The following is a 21303-nucleotide window of genomic DNA, read 5'->3' on the forward strand; positions in this document are numbered from 1 at the left end:
ACATTATTGCTATTAAATCTATGTAAAGCTCAAGTGAGGGTTTCTTTATCTGTACTAAACTTAAGCTATTCTTGTCAGCTCTGTAAACCCAGATATGACTAGATAAAAGCTGAGGGTTAATTCATTTGCTGGCACATAATGAACTTCAACCATAACGGTTCTGTTCAGAATGGTAAATCTGAACAGAAATCATCAAAGTTCTAAACAACTAACTTCCCATCTCATGCCTCAACATGGTTTAAAATAAAACTCTAGCTTTCCCTTGTCTTAATGAGCCATTCAGAAATACAGTGTGAAGGTAAACTGTCATGAGCTAGATTTTTTTAAATGGCAATTTCCAAAACATCAAAGTGTAGTGGAAACAGTCTAGGATAAGGAGAACGGAGAGAAAATGCTGAAGATATACACGTGGGTAAAGGTAGAGGACAAGAAACAGGGAAAGAGGCCGAGGTCCTCAATCCCACCACAAAAAGTATTAACTTGAGAAAGAAAGAAGTAGATCTTTCTCCTACTGAATATCTTTTGTGACAGATTCTGTGCTAGATTCTGAGTACATAGAAAGCTAACAGCTATGGCTTTGGGATATTTTATTCTTGTCACATCCACACTGCATCTCCTTATCAGATCTGTTTTGGGGGAAGATTATACATTCTGCCCCATCAACCTCAAGCTTTGCTGTGGGATCTGACATGGCCAGTGAAATGTGAGTGGAAGTGACACGTGCTGCTTCTCAGCAGAAGATGTAAGAGCCATCACATAGTCACACCATGTCTTCTCCCTCTCCCATGAGCCTTGCAACATTCCAGACAGGGTTGCTTCTCCAGCCTGAAAACATGAAGTCCACCTACCATTCACAATTTCATAACTGAGAAATCGCCATCTGTTGTGGAAAGCTGCTGAGGTATTGCTACTGCAGCATAACCTACGCAAACGTCCTGATACAATGGCTCACCATCAATAGTAGACATGCTGAAAGATGGAGAAAGCTGACATCTAACAGAATAAAAGCCAATGGAATTAGTGAGCAGAAGAGCACTAAAGGCATTTACAGAAACATTCAGAAGGGAAATCAAATTGGAAAGATTAAGGACAATGTGGATGCTTTATCAAATTGAAGCCCGTGTGATGGTCAAGTGATGAAAGAGGTAGTAGCAGGGTACTGAGAGAGGACAGCAAGGCCCAGGATCACGTGTCCCAACAGATGGTGAGTAATTTGGAGACAGTAATATCTGTAATCAGGTATGTGATTTACCTGGATAATTTAGATCCAGACCAATGTAAAACCTACAGCCCTAAAAGGTGCAATTAGGATTTATATGGGATTGGAATCCCTAAGACCACAATTCTCAAAATGGATAAGTGCAGGACTTGGGGGTAACTTAATGGTTTGTCTAGGGCACATACAACCACAAAATAAACTTAAAGCATCTCTCTGGAATATCAACTTATTGAGGTTGGAGGGGAATAAATAGGGGCGAAACCATTATTTGTTGTCACATATGATGTGGAAACAAATACCGCATAGAGATGAAACAGAACTTCACAGCTGTCTCCTGCTCTCAGATGGCTGCTTTAGGGCACTGCTCTACCACTGTTACTGGTGCTTCCCTGAAAAAGCGGGAAAGGCACTGAGTTAAGGCAGGGCTCACTTCTCACCCAGAAGGATACTTTCCCCTCGGAAAGTAACACAGAGCCAACCATTGTATGGTTGTAAGTCACCACAATTGTCCAGAGTATCTGGAAACAGGAAAAAAAATAGTGGGGGTAGTGTATTCTTTTCCTAAATATTTAAGGAATAAAGCATGTCATATTAAGCCCACAATTAAGTCATTGCTTTTTCTTTCAGAACAAGGAAGAGAATGAAATAATTCAGTCTCCAGTCCATACACTGCATTCATCTAGCCCCAGGGAACAATAAACATTTTACAAAAATGAAATAAGAATCCCAGAAGAGATGTTGTAGATATTATAAAAGTGGAAGAAAGTTCAAATTATACAATAATAGCTCAAGTAGATGACTTCATTTTAAGCAGATAAACAGTCAATTTAAATAACGTTCTTCTTTTCCAATAATTAGAATTCTTAATTTTCCCCATGAGCATTAAGGTTCACAAATCACGGTAACAACCATTTAAATTTTATTTAAAATCTGCCTGAATCAAAAAGGTAAAAGACTCTTGAGAGAAATTTTTACGTAGAGTATGCCACAGAGTAGTTTTTCTGCACAAAACCTATTGCATAATAAAGTTTTCATAACATCATTGTTTTACATGAATCAGAAAGATGTTTTAAGTTTGAAGTAAATTTGTATAGCACTGCTCCAATTTAGTGAATCTGATATTTATTCCAAACTCTCCTGAAAATTACTATGTCAGTAACGCAGCCTTGAATTATGTATGTGAGTGTGTGCAGAAAAGAGTCTCAAAATTTTACAACCTTAAGACTACATGCATGTATTTCCCCTTCTATTTCATTATGTCATTCTCTGTAAGATAAAATTATTATTCTGACTCCTGGTAACACTATTCTCAGGACTTAGAGCCATTTGAGAGTGACTCTATTATAATTAAGTTGTCTGAATCCCAACTCATACTCCTCTTTGGACAAGGTCCAAGAAGGATTTGCTACCTACAAAATTCCTTGCCCTGGTATATAGTATGATAACGTGGCTCTTGTGATAGTCAAAGGTTTCTCATTTACTTTTCCAACTGAATCATTAGTGTTAGGAACTGCTGCATCTGCAGCCCAGACAGTGATCCAGGCCTGACTTGCTTCCACAGAGCCCAGGGCGTAGGGCTGGTTTTGCTTCCTCATTAAAACTACTCCCACTCATTCCCTCCCTTGGGTGTCACACCTCCCCAATTCCCTGTGTCCTGGCTGTCTTGGAAAACAAGCCAAGGTCATTTTGTCTTTCATCATGGAGATATCAAAAATTAACACAAATTCAAAAAAGTATACATGGTTTTAAAACCTTACAAAGGTCTGAGAATCACTGCCTCTAGTCAAAAAATCTCTTTATTCCCTTGCTGAGTAGTATCTTAAAGCTATTACTTTCTTCCCTTACTCCTGTGAGGACTGCTCATGATATCCCACCCCCCCAGAAGGATTTGACTAAAATCTAAAATCTAATAGCTGGAGAAAGTATGCAGCAGGTACAGCATCATCGAAAGTTTCAGATATTTTTGTTAATCAGTACAAACAAATCATATCCCAAACCTAATTAAATGTGTTTCCAAATCGTTTTACACCAGACTGGGCCTCAGTAACACCAATTCCTTAATTATTATTAATGTTATTATTATTGTTGTTATTATTATTATTATTATTATTATTATTATTAGAGAGAAAATCTTGGGGTGGTGGAGGTGGGAAAAGAAGAGGGTCGGTTACCATACATGCTAGGCTCCTGGACACCTCTCACTTGTGTCCTTCTTCAGGACCTTGGACAGATCACAGACACATCTTTGGCTCTCAAACTTTTTTTGTTTTTGTTTTTAATTATAGGGGTGACCATTGTTAGTGAAATTACATAGATTTCAGGTGTACAATTCTGTATTACATCATCTATAGTCCCACTGTGTGTTCACCACCCAGAGTCAGTTCTCCTTCCATCACCATATATTTGATCCCCCTTACCTTCATCTCCCTCCCCCCATCCCCCTTACCCTCTGGTAACCACTTAACTATTGTTTGTGTCTTTGAGTTCTTATTTCTCTATGTTTGTCTTGTTCTTTTGTTGTTTTTGGTTTATATACCACATATCATTGAAATCATAGGGTTCTCTACTTTTTCTGTCTGACTTATTTCGCTTAGCATTATACTCTCAAGATCCATCCGTGTTGTCACAAATGTTCCTATATCATCTTTTCTTACTGCCGAATAGTATTCCATTGTGTATATATACCACAACTTCTTTATCCATTCATCTATCGAAGGACATTTTGGTTGTTTCCATGTCTTGGCCACCGTAAACAAAGCTGCAATGAACATTAGAGCACACGTGTCTTTATGTATAAATGTTTTCAAATTTTTTGGGTAGATACCCAGGAGAGGGATTGCTGGGTCATATGGTAATTCTATTCGTAATTTTTTCAGAAACCTCCACACTGCTTTCCATACCGGCTGCACCAGTCTGCATTCCCACCAAGAGTGTATGAGGGTTCCTTTTTCTCCAGTCTCTCCAACACTTGTGACTATTTGTCTTGTTGATGACAGCCATTCTGACTGGGGTGAGGTGATATCTCATTGTGATTTTTATTTGCATTTCTCTGATGATTAGTGATGTTGAGCATGTTTTCATATGTCTATTTGCCATTTGTATGTCCTCTTTGGAGAAATGTCTCTTCAGGTCCTCTGCCCATTTTCCAATTGGGTTATTTTTTTATTGTTGAGCTTCTCGAGTTCCTTGCATATTTTGTATATTAGCCCCTTATCAGAGGCACTGTTTGCTAAAATCTTCTCCCATTCAGTCAGTTGCCTCTTTGTACTGTCGATGGTTTCTTTTGCTGTGCAGAAACTTTCAAGTTTCATATAGTCCTATTTGTTTGTTTTAGCTTTTACTTCCATTGCCTTTGGAATCAAATTCATAAAATGCTCTTTGAACGCAAGGTCCATAAGTTTAGTACCTATGTTTTCTTCTATGCAGTTTATTGTGTCAGGTCTTATGCTTAAGTCTTTGATCCATTTTGAAATAATTTTGGTACATGGTGACAGATAGCCGTCCAGTTTCATTCTTTTGCACGTAGCTATCCAATTCTGCCAGCACCATTTATTGAAGAGGCTGTCTTTCCTCCATTGTATGTTTTTAGCTTCTTTGTCAAAAATAATCTGTCCATATTTATGTGGTTTTATTTCTGGGTTCTCAATTCTATTCCATTGGTCTATGTGTCTGTTTTTCCGCCAATACCAAGCTGTTTTGATTATTGTAGCCCTGTAGTACAAGCTAAAGTCAGGGAGTGCGATACCTCCAGTATTGTTCTTTTTTCTTAAGATTGCTTTGGCTATTCGGGGTCTTTTGTGGTTCCAAACAAATCTGATGATTTTTTTGTTCTATTTATTTAAAAAAATGTCATTGGGATTTTGATGGGAATTGCATTAAATCTGTATATGGCTTTGGGTAATATGGCCATTTTAACTATGTTGATTCTTCCAATCCATGAGCACGGAATGTCTTTCCATTTCTTTGTGTCTTCCTCAAATTCCTTCAAAAATGTCTTATAGTTTTCAGCATATAGGTCCTTCACATCCTCGGCTAAATTTATGCCTAGGTATTTTATTCTTTTTGCTGCAATTGCAAAAGGAATTGTTTTTTGTATTTCTTTTTCTGAGATTTCATTGTTAGTATATAGGAAAGCAATGGACTTTTGTATGTTGATTTTGTAGCCAGCAACTTTACTGTATTCGTTGACTGTTTCTAACAGCTTTTTGGTGAAGTCTTTAGGGTTTTCTATATATAGCAACATGTCATCTGCAAAGAGTGATTATTTAACTACTTCATTCCAAATTTGGATGCCTTTTATTTTTTTCTCTTGCCTGATGTCTCTGGCAAGGACTTCCAACACTATGTTGAAAAGCAGAGGTGATAGGGGACAGCCCTGTCGTGTTCCTGAACGTAGAGCCTTCTTCCCTCAGTCTTTTCTCAGAGGTCTCTGCCGTGAACATTGGGTTCAGCCGTGTTATATGCTGCCCCCTCGGCCCTGTGGGCCGTAAGCGGAGCCCTAGCAGTCCGAGTCCTTCCCTCTCCCGCAGCTGCGGTAGTTACAGGATGCAGCGAGCTCGGAGCACTGAGCTAGGTCTGCGTCTTGCGCCCAAGCGGCTCCATCTCCGCACTTCTCCATTCCCTCCTCCCTCCTCCTCGCGTGATTCGCCCTCATTTAGGTGAATTCAGTAGTGGGTCTCTTCGTCTTGCCTGTGTGCTGTGCAGGGAGTTGTGCTGTCCTTTGTGGAGTTATTGTTATTCGATTAGTTGTAAATTCCATGGAAGCTATACAGAGGCTCACCTCACGCCGCCATTTTGATGACCTCCCATCGCTTCTCAAACTTCTAAAGACTGAATTTATGTGGTATCAAAGGACCAGCTATAAATGCTACCTCATCAAAGGTTCCTACTGTACCTGGTAAGAGCACAGAAGAGCAGAAGAGTTACAGATTTCCTCCAAGGTGAGCCAACCACCATCCTGGTGAAAAGAGTTACCGCAGCCTGACACACAGATAAGTGTCTCCAAGTCCTAAAGCCATGGCAAACAGTCTCTAGCACTGGGTTTAAAAATAGGGCTGCCTTAAACTGTAGTGAATGATATTTGCAGATTAATGAGACAAATTATTTATTGTTTAGGAACACTAAATTCTGAAGCATTAATAATATGCTAACATAGCAGACTTTATGCCCAGGACTTCAGGAGCCCATAAAGGAGGTCCAGTCCTGTGAGCTCACCTTTAACCCACTTATGTGTACTTCTGCCCAGAAAAAAGAAGCCATAGTTGAGGCATCAATTTGACTGAATTGTGGACACCATGCATAAAATAAACTAGTATGTCTAAAAAACTACCTTCAGGGCAGCAACCACTGCAAATTCATGGACTCCAGGCTCACACTGCCATGGGTGTGACACTTCTGGGCAGGGGCTATGTCACTGCAGCACTGCCTGGACTTGCAAAACCAAATCCAGTGGATTTGATTCGCAAGGTTATGGAGGTCTAGCAAAAAAAAACACCTTATGTCATTAAGTATTTAATACCTATTAAATAAGAAATAGGTTGTTGAATTTGTTGAGTTGACTTGTTAAAATATGGCAAATGAAGTACTGATTTATTTTTATAAGTAACTTTTGTTATGAAAAGAAAAAGATAGACAGGAGAAAGAAAACAACATACCCAATTCAGAAAATTTTTTCATTTAAACTGCCTCTCTACCTTTGAAACTGAGTTGACTTTTAGAAAGAGGTTCAGGTGGAAAGGCAACAGTATTCACAGATACATGCACCTTGGATCTGAGGAGATATAACCTCACAAAGTTGTGATTTCACAAAGTCCTGTTATCGCATCTGTGATCATGATCCTACAGAAGTTCCCCTAGTTACATTATTATTTTTGGCCTTTACTGATATCTTTCTGTTGAAAGGGCTAAGTATCATATCCCCTTAAAACTAGCTCAATTTCTCAGAGTTCAGACAGGTTAACTCACTATTGAAAGCAATGTTAATGTTTTCTTATTTTTGAAGCTTAGAAGAAAATTAAATTATCAAGGAGAGGAGATTTAATGAGGCTAGAATCAGCACCTTGATTAACAAATGACTCACATGGCATAATACCAAAATCCACTTATGATCAAAGACAACCTTAGGCTGCTGAACACTACAGGCACTCTTGGTTTACCAAGAAACAGAGCTCTCCCTATAACAAATTCAGGTGCCATTAAATTGGAAGACATATTTTCAAAGGAAAAGCAGCAGAGTCTTTCAAATTTACAGTTTTGTTTCCTTACTTTGAGCTCTTTATAGTAACAGGAGGTATCATTAAGAACCTAGCACTGATTTCACAGAACAATTTATCTGTTTTAAAAGTTTTCTTTTGGCAGATATTAAGGGAAAAGATTTAATATAGAGAGGAAATCGGACTGGCTTTTGAAATCAAATTCCTGGGCTGACAGTAGAAGGGGGTGGTGCATGGGAAGAAAGTGGATATCAAAGAGAACATCTCGGTTGCCACAATTTTACCCAATTCCCAGTTATGCCTATCATCAATTCCAAGAGTACTTATGATGTGAAAACCAAATCAAATATACTTTCTATCCTTCAACAAAACAAACTTAGAAAGCTGGTTAATAACTGAATGTGCAATTTTCCCATATATTTCCCTTAAACCAACTAACTTGAGTTTATACAGAGCTCGATTCTGGTCTTTTGGAAAAGCTAACCCATTGTGTGTGCAAGGGCTGGAACTGCCTAGGTAGAATTATTAAATTCATCACACCATGCAGGCTGCATACAACTTGAAGATAGGTTTTAATGTGTTAGGCAATTGAGTTTGTGACCCTTAAAAAGCCATTCCAATTTATTTCTGTGTGTGTGTGCATATGTGTGTTTGTGTGTAGAGAGACATGATTTATAAGGTGCATTGGGGGCATTACATAAATATATTTTCAACCTCTGCCCTAATACCTAGAGCACAGTATAGTGTGTGGGGGTCCTGATCCAGAAATTAGGGGACATGCTCTAGGAGCCCCACCCAACAAGGACTCTCCCTGAGACTTGTTGTTCAGTGTCCCTTTCTGTGCGAATGGATACCAGCTCTACGCCCTATGTCCTATCATAGCCAAATTGGAGAGGATGTAATAGTGTTCTTCTGAAAAGAACTGCCATGTAAAGTTACGGAGATATATTCCTGAGCAAGAAGGAAGTACCTTGTGTCTCCTTTCTCCAGTCATCATATAACATCCAGAATGTTTCTGAAGCTGCCATTTATGACGTCTGTATCAGTTTGCTAAGGCTGATATAACAAAATACCAGAGACTTTGGGGCTGAAACAACAGAAATTTATTTCCTCATAGTTCCTTCCAAAGGCTAGAAATCCAAGACAAGGTGTTGGCAAGGTTTGCTTTCTCCTGAAGCCTCTCTCCTCGGCTTGCAACAGTCTCTTTCTCACTGTGTCCTCACCTGGCCTTATGTACACCTTCATCCCCGGTTTCTCTTCTGCTTCTTATAAGGACATCAGTCCTGTTGGATTAGAACCCACCCACAGGACCTCATTTGATGTGAATCACCTCTTTAATGGCGCTGTTTCCAAATACAGTCACATTCTGAGGTGAGCTGGGGGAAAGGACTTCAGCATATAAATTTAGGAGGGACCCAATTCCGTCATGGCAATGTCCTCAAAGTAAGCCTTTCATATAGCAAGATAATAACAGTCTAGCATTTACTGAGTGGTCCTTTTGCTGCAGACACTGTCCTAAGTGTCACAGCTCTATTAACCCACAATCCTCACAATAACTCTACGAGGTTGGCACATCCTTACAAATGAGAAAACTGAGACACAGAGGCTGAGAAACTCGCCCAAAGGTCACACATCTAGTAGACGGCGAGCCATGACTGGAGCCCAGGCAGTCCAGGTTATTTAAACCCCATGATCTGCCCCAAGAGCTCACATGTTTGACCATTGTCCTCTACGTCCCAGGCTGCCAAGACATGGATGCCAGCTGACGATGCATGAGGCTGCCCAAGAAGAATCAACTGCTGAACAAGGAGAATGATTCAACTAAAGGCAGCGTTATCTGTACTCGCACGATGCAGTGCTACTCTGCAAATAAAAAGGGGAACAGTTCACTTGTTTTTCTCAAAAGCTCACGATTCCACAGAGTATATTCCATGTGACTCAGAGCAGTGGTTAAGTTGGTAGTTTCTAGGATTGCACTGCCAGGCTTTAAAATCTGAGCTCTGCTCCTTCTAACTGTGCAACTTGAGTAAGTCACTTAACCTCTGGTTCCTCATCTGTAAAATGTAGATAACAGCACTCACTTCCTAGGACTTTCATGAAGGCCGGGAAGAGAGTCCATGTAAATTATCAGCAGAGGACCAGGCTCCAGGTATGCATTCAATAAATGTTGGATGCCACTATTATTATTCTACCCGGTACTTTTTAAATGATAAACTGTACAAAGAGTGGGTGCTTGACTGAAAATGCTTGACTGAACTAAGTCTGCTAGATGTCATATTACAAAGGAATATCTTCATGAGGAATACACAAAACCTCCCCAATACCAGCACTTAGGAATTTTGAATGCTTCCTTGCTTTTTATTTATATACTTCTAAGTGTCAAAAACAGTTACCTTTTCATAAGATTTTTTTTTTGTATCTTTAAATGTTGCAGAAATAACATATCCTAGAGTAGACAGGAATAATTTAAGCAGATATATAACAACTGCCTAACAGTGGATATGAGGAAAACCAAGCCAAAATAGTAAGTTACTATGGGGAAACAAGAAAGCAATGAATACCAATGGCTGAAAGAATAACCAAGATCGTTTCCAAAATAAAAGCTTCTGTGACATGTCCTTGGTTTTCTCAGAAATACAGCAGAATTATAATTATGACTCCTATGAGAACGAGGTGAGACAGTGTACGAAACACTTTAAATATGCCAAAGGTTACTTGTGGGAAGTTTTAATAATAAAAATGCTTTATTGCTAATTTTACTTAGAAATTTGTAAATTTTTAAAGCTCCTTAGAAGATTCTAAGGTTTAAAAACATATTCAAATAGATGTGCCATTAAGAAAACCATCATATTTAGTATATCACTGTAATCTCAGGCTTGCATTCACTTGACTCTTTAGAGACACAAATCAAATGTGTGTCGTGATTCAGAAGTTTGCAGTGGGATCCAGCAATCAGTATTTTTTAAAGGCTTTCAGGTGGTTCTAATGGCTATTTGGGAACACCTACTCTAATTTTTCACTGTGTCTATCATTTAGTGGACATGTATTATATTGATGGACACTCCAGTATGTAGTTCTAGTATGAGATGGGCAAAAAGACCCTTAAAAATATGTCTGGCTCCAGGTTTCAGCCAGTTACCATAAGACATTCCTAATAACACTTCATCACTTCGATTGCTACCCCAACACAAAATCAGCCATGGGGCCTACAGGGTGACTTATGAGAGAGAATCACATGCAAAGGGAGCCCACAATACTGATGCAAATCTGAGAATCAACTGCAGCTCGTCTATGCAGATGTCCACAACATTGCCAACAGTCTCCCTAGGCTTGGACGAGAGACATGCCTAATTCTCTGCATCTCATTACCAGAACAGGACAATCTGGATATCATTTAGAGAGGAACATCTAAACTAGATAATAAATGCACTTCACAAGGGGTAGTGGAAGATGGAATAGGTCTCTAAATGAATGCTGAGAGATGAGATGCTAAATCTTTCCCAGTTGGCATGGTTAATTAATATAGTAAAGTAGAATACAATTAAAGATAGGTAACTGAATAGGATAGATGAAAGGAAACCTTCAGAGCAGTAACATAAAGAGCTTTCACTTGAAGTGATTTTTTTAAATGGCTCCATAGGAAGTGGCATAGTGATCCATGGAACATCTGTAATTTGAGTCAAATTTTATTTAGGTTTCAACTAAAGCTTTTTATTTATATAGGCCATAACTAAAGAGATATTTTTGTAGATAGAATGAAACAAGTAAGAGTAAAGAGGATAAAAGATGGACAGGTTCTCCAATGAAATTTTTGGTGTCTTTCCCCCATCTGGCACCATGGACAGCGAGACCCCGTTACTCACATGAAGTGGCAGACTCATTTGCTCTTTGAAAGCCAGTGAGCAAAAGAGAGGAGGTTTAACGGATGTGTCATAAATGAAATATTTAAATAGAACTATAAAGAAATGCAGAGAAATTTGAAGCACAAGGGCCAATACATTCTTTTAACATCTACTGGTTTCCACAATCCCTTTCCCATAAAAATCAATCGCATTGACAATCATGATGGGTTCAACTTACCGAAAACGAACTCTAAATCAAGACTGTGTACATAAAACACACATTTTCCATAAGAATAATATTACAAAGGAGATTGACAGTTTTAACTAGGGGCTTAGTGGCCAAATTATAATCTTTTGCTTTTTTTGCCATACAGCGAACTTAACTAAATATAAATCAGTAAAACTAACAATCTCAAAGCCAATCATATAACCATTTCATGAGCATTTAGTATGCTATTTGAGCAGCTCTACAGAGCGAGTGCCTTTGCAGTAACAACAAGTGGAGACCCACTGAGCCTGAGGAGTCTAGCTGGAAATGGGATTGTGGGAAGGTGTAGAAATCATTTTTTCTAAGAATACCATCTGGGGTGAGAATATACACATGCGCTAATGCTCCATGGTGAAACTAGGATATCAAAATGCATCATAGTGATGGAAGTACAGTAACATCATCTCAAGATTCTGTATCATTTTGTTTTACTATTTTTATTGCTTCAAAATGACAAAAGCTTTTGCACACCAGACCACAAGCTTGAAAAGGACAGGAACTATAAATTATTCATCATTTTGTTTCCAATGCCTTATGCTTGGTAGACACTCAATAGTTATGTGCTGAGTCATCCAAGAAATGATTTTGATAGACAGTTAGCCCCAGGAAAGTTACACTTGGCCTTTAACCTGTTACCTTTAGTGAAGTGTCTTGCTCCCAGCTCCAGCCAGCCCCCCAGCTGTGTGCTGGAGCCCATTTCCTCCTGCCTACTCAAGGACACAAGTCAGCTGTTCTCCCCTTTCACTGGTGATCATCGCATTTTTCTTCCTACTAAATGAGTTCCGTTAGTATACATGTATTTTTGCAATCTTAAGACCCCACTCCCTCCCCCAGCTACAAGTCTTATTTATTTGATCCCTTTTGAAGCAAAACTTGAAACTTGCTTCTTAGCCTCCTGACACTCTTCACCTTGCTCTATTTATTCTCTACTTATTTGATTTCCCCCCCCCCCACAGCTCTCATTTTCTGGCATACAATATAACCTGCTTATTTACTGTGTTTTCTTCACTGTCTGCCCCGTTTTGGAATGTATGATCCACAGTGGCAGTAACCTTTGTCTGTCTGCTCCACTGAAGTTTCCCAAAAACCTAGATCCATTCCTGTCATGCAGAAGGCACTCAATAAATGCAAAGCAAATGGAAGTCGGAATAGTTATATATCATTGTTCTAAACATGGTGTCATCTATCAAATAACCTAGAAATGTCCTTGAAAGTTGGTAATAAAACATGTCAAATGTTGGAAAATATCTGCACACTACGATGGTTTTCAATATTTCAGAATCTTCACAGAAACTTATAGCTAGCTAGAACAAGGAGTATCTCTAGGTCAGGGGTGTCCAAACTTTTTTCAATGTTTTTCACCAAAGGCCATATGCGGTAAAATACACAAACAGCCACTCACTCGAGGTGAAGTACATATTGCCTCACCTGGTTTATTTAAGTAAACTAAATATATTTGTGGAATTTGCTGCGGGCCAATAAAAAATGGATTGCGGGTCACAGTTGGCCCACGGGCCGCAGTTTGGACACCCCTACTCTAGGTAATCTTTATTTCCAGAGATGCAGACATATACACATTCTCCCACAGAATATTGTATGATTGAGTTTAAACTATAATGGAAATCCAGCATAAATTCAGACAGCAAGATTCACCATTCTCTCAGAATTTCTCAGAAGCAATTAGCTGTTGCTGTTATCAATTATATGTATTAATGCTCTGTGGTAAAAATATTATCCTATTGGAGATCAGTGAGCTTGCTTCAAAACACAATCCTTTTTTAAAAAATCTGCAAATTGGTGAATATAATTAGGATTCAATGACTGAAAAACATTCTTCTGAACAATTAAAATTCATTATTATATTAAGTCAGTAAAAGTATGTAAAGCTCTTAGAAGATTGTAAATGCTATAAGTGCCAGTGGACAGATATGAAGTAGCAGGGAACTAGGACATGTTGTAATCCAGGGAGGGGCCTGAGCCTGGCTCTAGTCTCTATAACCCATGGTAGAATCAAGTGCAGGCCATATCCCATTCTCCAAGGACTATTTTGCTGCCAAAATTTACGATGAAAGAGATAAATAAATGACAATGAAGAGGAGCTTTGATTGTGAATGAGTGAGGACGTACGTAATATCCAAGACAAAGGGTGAATACTGAGTGTGTGTGACAAGGAGGAATATACTTACTAAGCATCAGAAGGTGCCAGAAGGCATGGAAGGTTTTTATTAAATTACTAAGACAGGATGTCTTCCTTTAAATATTTTACACTCTAATGAGGACATATATACACATCTAAATAACTGTCATATCAGAAAACTGAGACAAGAGCTATTGAATAAACATGAATAATGTACTACTAGGGTATACAGAGAAAGAGATCCTGGCTGAGGGTACTGCACAGACAACATTAGGAAATACCTTGTAGGTTGGCATTAAGGAAAGACATTCAAGAGCTTGAACAAATGATGTCAGTCAGGCCAGGGCAGCCCAATCATAAGGAAGCATTTGTGATGGGGGAAGTAGAAGAATGGCTTGGAGCAAGTGGTTCCTTAATGACACCATCAGACACAGATCACCAACTAGTCACCCCACCAAGTGCCTTTCTGCCTAATTACACCAGAGCACCTTGATTCAGATCAGCCACCTTAATGCGATACCTAAAGTAAAAAGCCACTTCACAACTGACAGGCCAAATACCATAAGGGCCAGTGTGATCAAATCAGGGGACAGCTGAAGAAAGATTTAATGCTCTGAATGTGAACCAAAAACAATTTGGAGCTACAAATAATTTCTGTCCTAAAAAGCAAGGGACTGAAAAGAGACAAAAACCAACCAAGAACTTTCCAAGTCATCAAATACATATTGTTAAGAAGGTAATTTATGGGAACTACCCCAGACAAAGGGTCAGAGGTATTTCTGTGGTAAAATGTATGTGTGGAGTCAGATCTATTTTTTAAGATGACAAAGGTTATGGGTAGAGAGGTTTTTGGTTAAGTGCAGATTGAGTGTATCACACCCCTCCATGTATTGTGTCTTACTTGTTATGCTTCATTAAAGGAAGAGTTACCACCTGCCCCATTTCTACGTTCCTTTCTTGATCTATAGACTATTAATTCTCTATTGGGGAGATTTCATTTGAGGCATGACTTTCAGTAGGAGCTTCCCTTTCACACTCTTCATTGAAATGTCACCAGAATTATGTCCTCCTCATCTGCCATGTCCACTTAAGACCTGGTGGGTCTTCATCCATCATCAAAACACTTTCCTCTCTCTTGTAGACAATAATATTAATAGAGCCATTTTAAAATAGAGCCGGGGCTGCCATGCCAGAGAACTGCCGTGCATGTCTTATATCTCAAACCTTTGGAATGCTGAAACAGGGCAAAATAACCTTTGGACGGGGCCTAGGCAACCTTGTGTCTTGGAAAAGAGCTGTTTGCAAGACAACAGGAAAGCAGTTATTATGACACTGGACTGAAAATTAAAAACATTGCTTAGAATTAACACCACTGTGTTATGTTATCTGCACCCATAGAAATGCCTTCCTTCTATTGATGTAATTGTTCCCCTTCCCTTTGTCATAAATACCCATTGTCTTTGTCTCCTAATGGGGACATCATTTGGGTTTCTGTCTGAATCAACGCTTCTAAAATAGCTATTCTTATTGATCTCAATAAATGCTTGGTGCCTCTCACTTTGAAAGGCCTTTTATTTTTTAGGTTAACACACTCCATTTAACAGCCTTGTCCATTACATAAAGAAGCAAAGATAAGCCTGATCTAATTTAAGGCATGAGTCTTGCTAACAGATCTACCAATGGGCAATAAATAAACTGAATGTGAAGGCAATCAGACACTTAGTCCCACACTTAATAACATACTGTTAATGAATGGCATGAATGGCATGACACTGAATTTCAATCACCATGGTGATCTTAAAAAGACCTGCTGTACCTGTCTTATCACAATTTAAATTTTTTCTTTTGCTACCTTCCCTTCGCTCTAAACAAATGATTTCTCTTCTCAAATATGTGACCTGGATTAATATCTATTTTAGATAAAAGTATTAAAAACAGACCACATAGGAATATGCTCCATAAATAATAAACCCATAATGTATGCCAGAGCTACCCTGGCATGAGTGAGCCCTCATTCTACTATTGAGAATTCTACTGTGGCCACAAGGGAACACAGGTAGAGCCAGTTCTACTACACCTCTCGTATGAGATTCCTGATAAGATGGGGGGGACCACATTTTAATTATTGAAGGGTAAATGCAAATAAACCATACATTTAAATTAGTAACTGCCATCCTATTACATTCCAAAAAGCAGACTGCCCAATAAGTTACCAGACTATATAAATGCTAACTCTCTTAGGACACTGATAATGCTTATCATTTGTATACTTATATGTATAGCAATGGGTCACCTTTGTCCCATACACATGGATTTTTATAACAATAGACCCTTATTATAAAATTGCATTAAGTACCAATGTTCAATAATTCAGTTATTCCCACAGATGCACAACCAGAGTTAGTGAGGGATGGCGGGGAAAACTCTCGGAGGTCATGGTGCCAGAAGCCAGGGCAGAGACAACTCTTAGCAGACAATAATGAGGCAGGGGGAACCCCAGCTGGTACTCCGAGTGGGGGGTGAGTCTTGGCCAGTGGACCTGGAGGCAGGGGAAGCACAGGCTGATGGGAATCAGCCCACAGCCAGAGGGCAGAGACCACTGCTGACCGGTGCAACACAGAAGATGAGGAGATGGCCCATGTGGTCAGAAGACAGGTTACATAAAGGAGACTGCACAAATAAATACATGTATTGAAAATGATGAAAGTCAGACCTCTCACTCTCAAAGGAAGTATAAATATGGAAAGAGGAAAGGCTCAGCTAATTCAGCTGCTTTGAAAGATCTTTTGATTTTTAAGGCCTTCTCTTTACTATACTTATCTGACCCCTAGGTACGTAAGTACTCCTCATCTTTTCTTAGGACCCTATGTCTAGATTTCTAATCTAGGAAGAGCCTTATTAACTCATTAAGGTGTGAGCAGCACATATATTACCTCTTCCAGGGACATATGTATTTTCCCAGGGCATCAGTTTCCAAGGTCAACAACTGTGGGAAGAAGGGAACTCTGCCACTGCCTCTAAAATCATGCCTGCTAAATATAAGAGATGTGAGGTATGCACATCACACATAATCCCAAACTCACCACCTGAGGTTCTTACTCAGAATCCAGAAGGTGTGGTGACCTGACAGGAGGCTCTGTGGGTTGACAGGATCTCCACACTCTGGGCTAGAATGCTGGCATTTAGAATTGGATCATTACCCCAGACAGACCCATGGGCTCACATCTAATCAAGGCAGTGGCTATTTCAGAGGAAGGTCACTGTTAATACAATGAAAGGTGGATACACTAACATATTCACATCAGGTTATCTGTGATTTAAAAACAATCTCTAGAGTACTTGCTAGGCCTAGCTACTCAAGCAAATTGTAAAATTTTTCCAAATGTAAATGTGATTTGCCATAAGTAAAAATTTTATCCGCACAACACAATGTGGGGCTATATTTTATATTTATATTCTTTTTTAAAACATCTATAAATTTTATTTTTAACTATTTACATACATATGTACCAAAAAGTCATCAAACTGCTTACAAGATGTCATACAATATTCAACATCCCAGAAATAAAAACACACTCTAGGAATGTGTTCAAAATGATCACTTCTGCCACGAGTTCAGCTTCAAGTTTAACATATTTTTACTCTTATGTGCAAAGCCTTGGATCCTGTGGAGACTAAAAGATGAATGCAGCCCAACAGGATCTCTGTGCCGAGGAGAGATCGGTAAGGAGAAGACATGACTCCAGCTCCCAGTCACCGGGTTATCCTAATAATTGGAACCACTGGCCCTAAATTCTCACCACTGGAGAGTTTCAAGGTCCCAATAGTTCTTTTCTTCTTCGTTTGTACAGAACCAAAGTTAGGCCATAGCTCTGCGAAAGGCACGGAGAAAAGCAGCAGAACTGGTACTTAAGAGAGTGAGAAGTCGCAGACATCAGAAATGAGACGCTCTTTTCCTTTATTTGAAGCCTCATCCTCAGATCATACCTCCAGTAAGGTGCGCACATCTCTACTCACTGGAAATGATCAAATAGTTACCTGGGCCCAAGCAGCCCGAGCTATTTTGTTGTGTTAATCAACACACTTGCTACCACAGACATGGCATCTTAGTGGGGAAGTTTATTAGCAGGAAAGAGGGTGGGAAGCCTGAGACCATCCTTTGGGACCCACTTTGGGACCTTCTCTCTGCTCATTAATGGATCTGTCAGCAGGCAACCAGGTGAACTGAAAGAGGCCAGTGTTCACACACTCCGCTACTTGTTAGCAGCTCTGCTGAGACAGGAAAAATTGAAAGAAAGAAGAAAACTCTCTGGGGAATAAATGTTGCAGTTAGGTTTTGTTATTCCTTTGGATTTCTAGAATCTTTGCTCTCCTTGGCACTAATCATCATGGAAATTCTGAGTTTCTGAAAGAGGAGTTCACTTTTCTTGTCCTAACTGAGAAGTTTGTGAAAACTGGACCACAAAACCTACAGCAATGGGGAGTCCAATGGACAACCAAGAGAGTATGTACAGACCCTTCATCCATTCTTTCAATCTAACACAAGCTACCTTTCAGGAAAAGAGGTTTGGGATAAAAAAAAAAAAAATTGGATTTGGAATAAAACATAAGCTAAGCCTCAAGCTACAGTTCAATCAGGCCCTCTGCCACCTTTGATTCCATGAACAAGTAGGGAATATATCAATAATTATGAGGACCTTTATGATTTTATTAAAAGGAATTTAAAAGCAAGATCATCAGGGCCCAAAATGTTTGAATACTTTCTAGAACATTCTAGAATGGTCTATTTTTGATTAAGTACAATTGAGTGTGATCAGATGACTATAATATAATGCACAAATCCAAATGTAGTTCATTTTATACTGTAAATAGTATCTTTGGGGATGTGAAAAATATATATTCATAGAAAAAATATGGAATCTAGATTTCCTACATTAGATAATGTCTTTAATATATGTTGTCTTTGGACAATGCCTCTGCCTTTAGAGAAATGATTGATAATTATATTAATACTAAAATCATAGGCCTTGTAAAGGTCACTACATCTTGGTAGGTCTTCCTTCCTAGGTTCATATTTCTACACAAGCACCATACCTTTTTCAGCATATGCAACACATGTGAATTGGTCACCAATACATGTTGAGGGTTCCAGGGACATTTTTCCCTCTACAGATTATTAAGAAATTCAGTTCAGCTCTTTTTCCCAACCTTTAATATGTTTCTATAGAAAATTAAGAACTTTCTCCTTATCTCCTCCCACCACCTTCCTTTTCTATCTTCTCTCCCTCCAATTTACAGAGTTAAGTTACCATCCCTCCTCACTGCACTAAAATGACTATAAAATTTACTCTTTCTGATGAAAACAAACAAAAATATATCAAAATGAGTATGTTCAAATGCAAGATGCAAAAATATTTTCAAAGAAAACCAAAGGGGGTCAGAAGACTGAGAAATTCTATCTCTACATTTCCATTCCATTTGTTTCACTTTATTTCCTCAAATTTTGAAGTTTCACCAACATCTTGAAATCTGACATCTTGAGAGAACTAAGATGTCGGTCTTCAAAAATGATAACATACTATTTGAAAATGTATAAATCATACATATTTTCATTTTATACATTTTATACATTTACCATGTAGTGACAGAAATATATGTAGCATTATAAAGTCACCTCATGCTGCAGGTCCTAGTGGCACAGATCATTTAACCAATGAAACTGGTGATTTCATCAACTGCACTTTTTTCTACTACCTGAGACAAAAAACAAACGTCACCTGGTTCAGTCAACAAAGTCCAAACAAGAGCAATAAAAATTCACTGCAATTGCAAAATGCAAAGTACTCCTAGTTATGAATGCATTCCTGAACTTGATGTTTCCCAAGGTTAGCCTTCCAGGGTGCTAACATCATAATGCCATAAAAGTGATAGAGAAAAAATCCAAGAGCAAAGAACTAATTAGCTTCACAGGGACACACCAGGCAGGAAGACTAGTTTTCAAACGACAGAGTGTAAATCTTCAAGTAGTGAAAACTGTAAACATGAGTCACTTCTATCTAAATCCAACCCCTTAAAGCAAACAGTTGGGAATGCCCTGCAAATGACCAGGGCCCTGCTTGACAAGTTTTTTCAGTGGGAAGTTGCTGCAATCCAAGACAATGACCTGTCTGAGTGTTATACTAATGCACAAGAATGTAAGAGAACTCACTGAGTGAGAATATAGGGAGATGCGGAAAATCTGTTACCCTGGGGGAAACTAGGAGACCCCTGAGTTTGTGGGTCTACATTCAACATTTCTCTAGGAATTCCCTTTTCTACCTTCATAAATCCAAAGCTCTCTGTAATACTCAGTTATTTGGACAAGATCTATTTTTATTTCTATCACTGTTTTCTTCTCCAAGACCCCTGTCTCTTTTCTCACATACACATCCCTGGGGCCACAATATCCTCTGGTAGCTCCAATGAGAGCAAGAAAAATAAGTCCATGTCCTTACATTGTCCCCGTGTCCAAACTCCTTGTTCCAGAGTCTGCTGGCCCAGACTTCTTCCCACCCCACCTCCAGAATGACCTCCAGATTTGAAGCTTCTAACCTCAGAGAACCGTGCTTGTATCTTTTCTCTCCCTGACACTCATGCATGCTCTCTAAACAGTGATATGATAGCCAATTATAGCCTTAGATAGCCTTAGATATAAAAAAATAATTTTAAAAATTGTTTTGTTTATTCAAGTGTCTGCTAAACACGTAGCAGACCACTAAAGGAACAAATATCACAAATCATGTTTCTCAACCGTTTTTTTCATTATTGCCTCCCTTGAGGAGCCTTTTTAGATATATTTTTTCTAATTATCGCCCTCACCATGAAATTTTAATAGCATGGATTTACCATATATCTGTTTACATGATAAAGAGTACAGATTTTTTTCGCTTACCAAAACCAATTTTCACCTTCCTGGGGGAGATATAACCCCCACTGAGAATGCATGATTTTGAAGCAGGCAGCAATCAAAGTAATTTTGCCAAAAGTACCTAACTACTACTAATACTCAGTGGGATATGAATCACTAAAAACATCATCTTTCCTGTAATCAGTAATCTGCATCGAAAAGCTCCAGAGAAGCAAACTCTTGATCTCCTGAGATTCTAGAACTCAAGCCTTCTTCCTGCAGTGCCTACTGCCTCGCTTCCTTGGCCCTCCACGGGAAAGTCCACGAAACTAGCAACCCCAGTCTTCAACTTATAGCATTTTAGTTATATGCTAGAACATAAACAGAGCCAACCCACTTCCCACTCTAGAAACGAAGTAAATGCACTTTACCTCCTGCCGTTTGAAGTTCTGGACATATTCTTCAAACTGTTCGTCTTTTGTCTCATCAGCTTTCCCAAGCTTCTGAAGGACCTAATTTGCAAAGAAAACAAAATGGTTTGATTTCATAATGGTTTCAAACGATAATTACAGTTCCATCACTCACAGCTTGTGCGACTTTGAGCAGGTGTCATGGTAGATTGCATTTATTTATTGACATACCTGTTTTCTCCAGTAGGCCACTCATGACTTAAAGACAAAAGCTATGCCTTGTCTTTTTGTCCCATGCATCTGGCACAGTGCATGATGCTTAATAGGTA

The 21303-nt window shown here is 38.9% G+C and overlaps 1 protein-coding gene across 1 annotated transcript in view; it reads right to left on the minus strand.

The window, feature by feature from the left end:
- Positions 1-21303, minus strand: part of AMPH (amphiphysin) — a 237470-nt gene that overhangs the window by 95205 nt on the left and 120962 nt on the right. The window contains exon 2 of the mRNA XM_081080325.1: positions 20996-21076. Within this exon, the coding sequence (XP_080936451.1) occupies positions 20996-21076 (81 nt within the window). The remainder of the gene's footprint in view (positions 1-20995; positions 21077-21303) is intronic.

Source organism: Rhinolophus hipposideros, assembly GCF_964194185.1.
Source record: "Rhinolophus hipposideros genome assembly, chromosome: 18".
Taxonomy (NCBI): Eukaryota; Metazoa; Chordata; class Mammalia; order Chiroptera; family Rhinolophidae; genus Rhinolophus; species Rhinolophus hipposideros.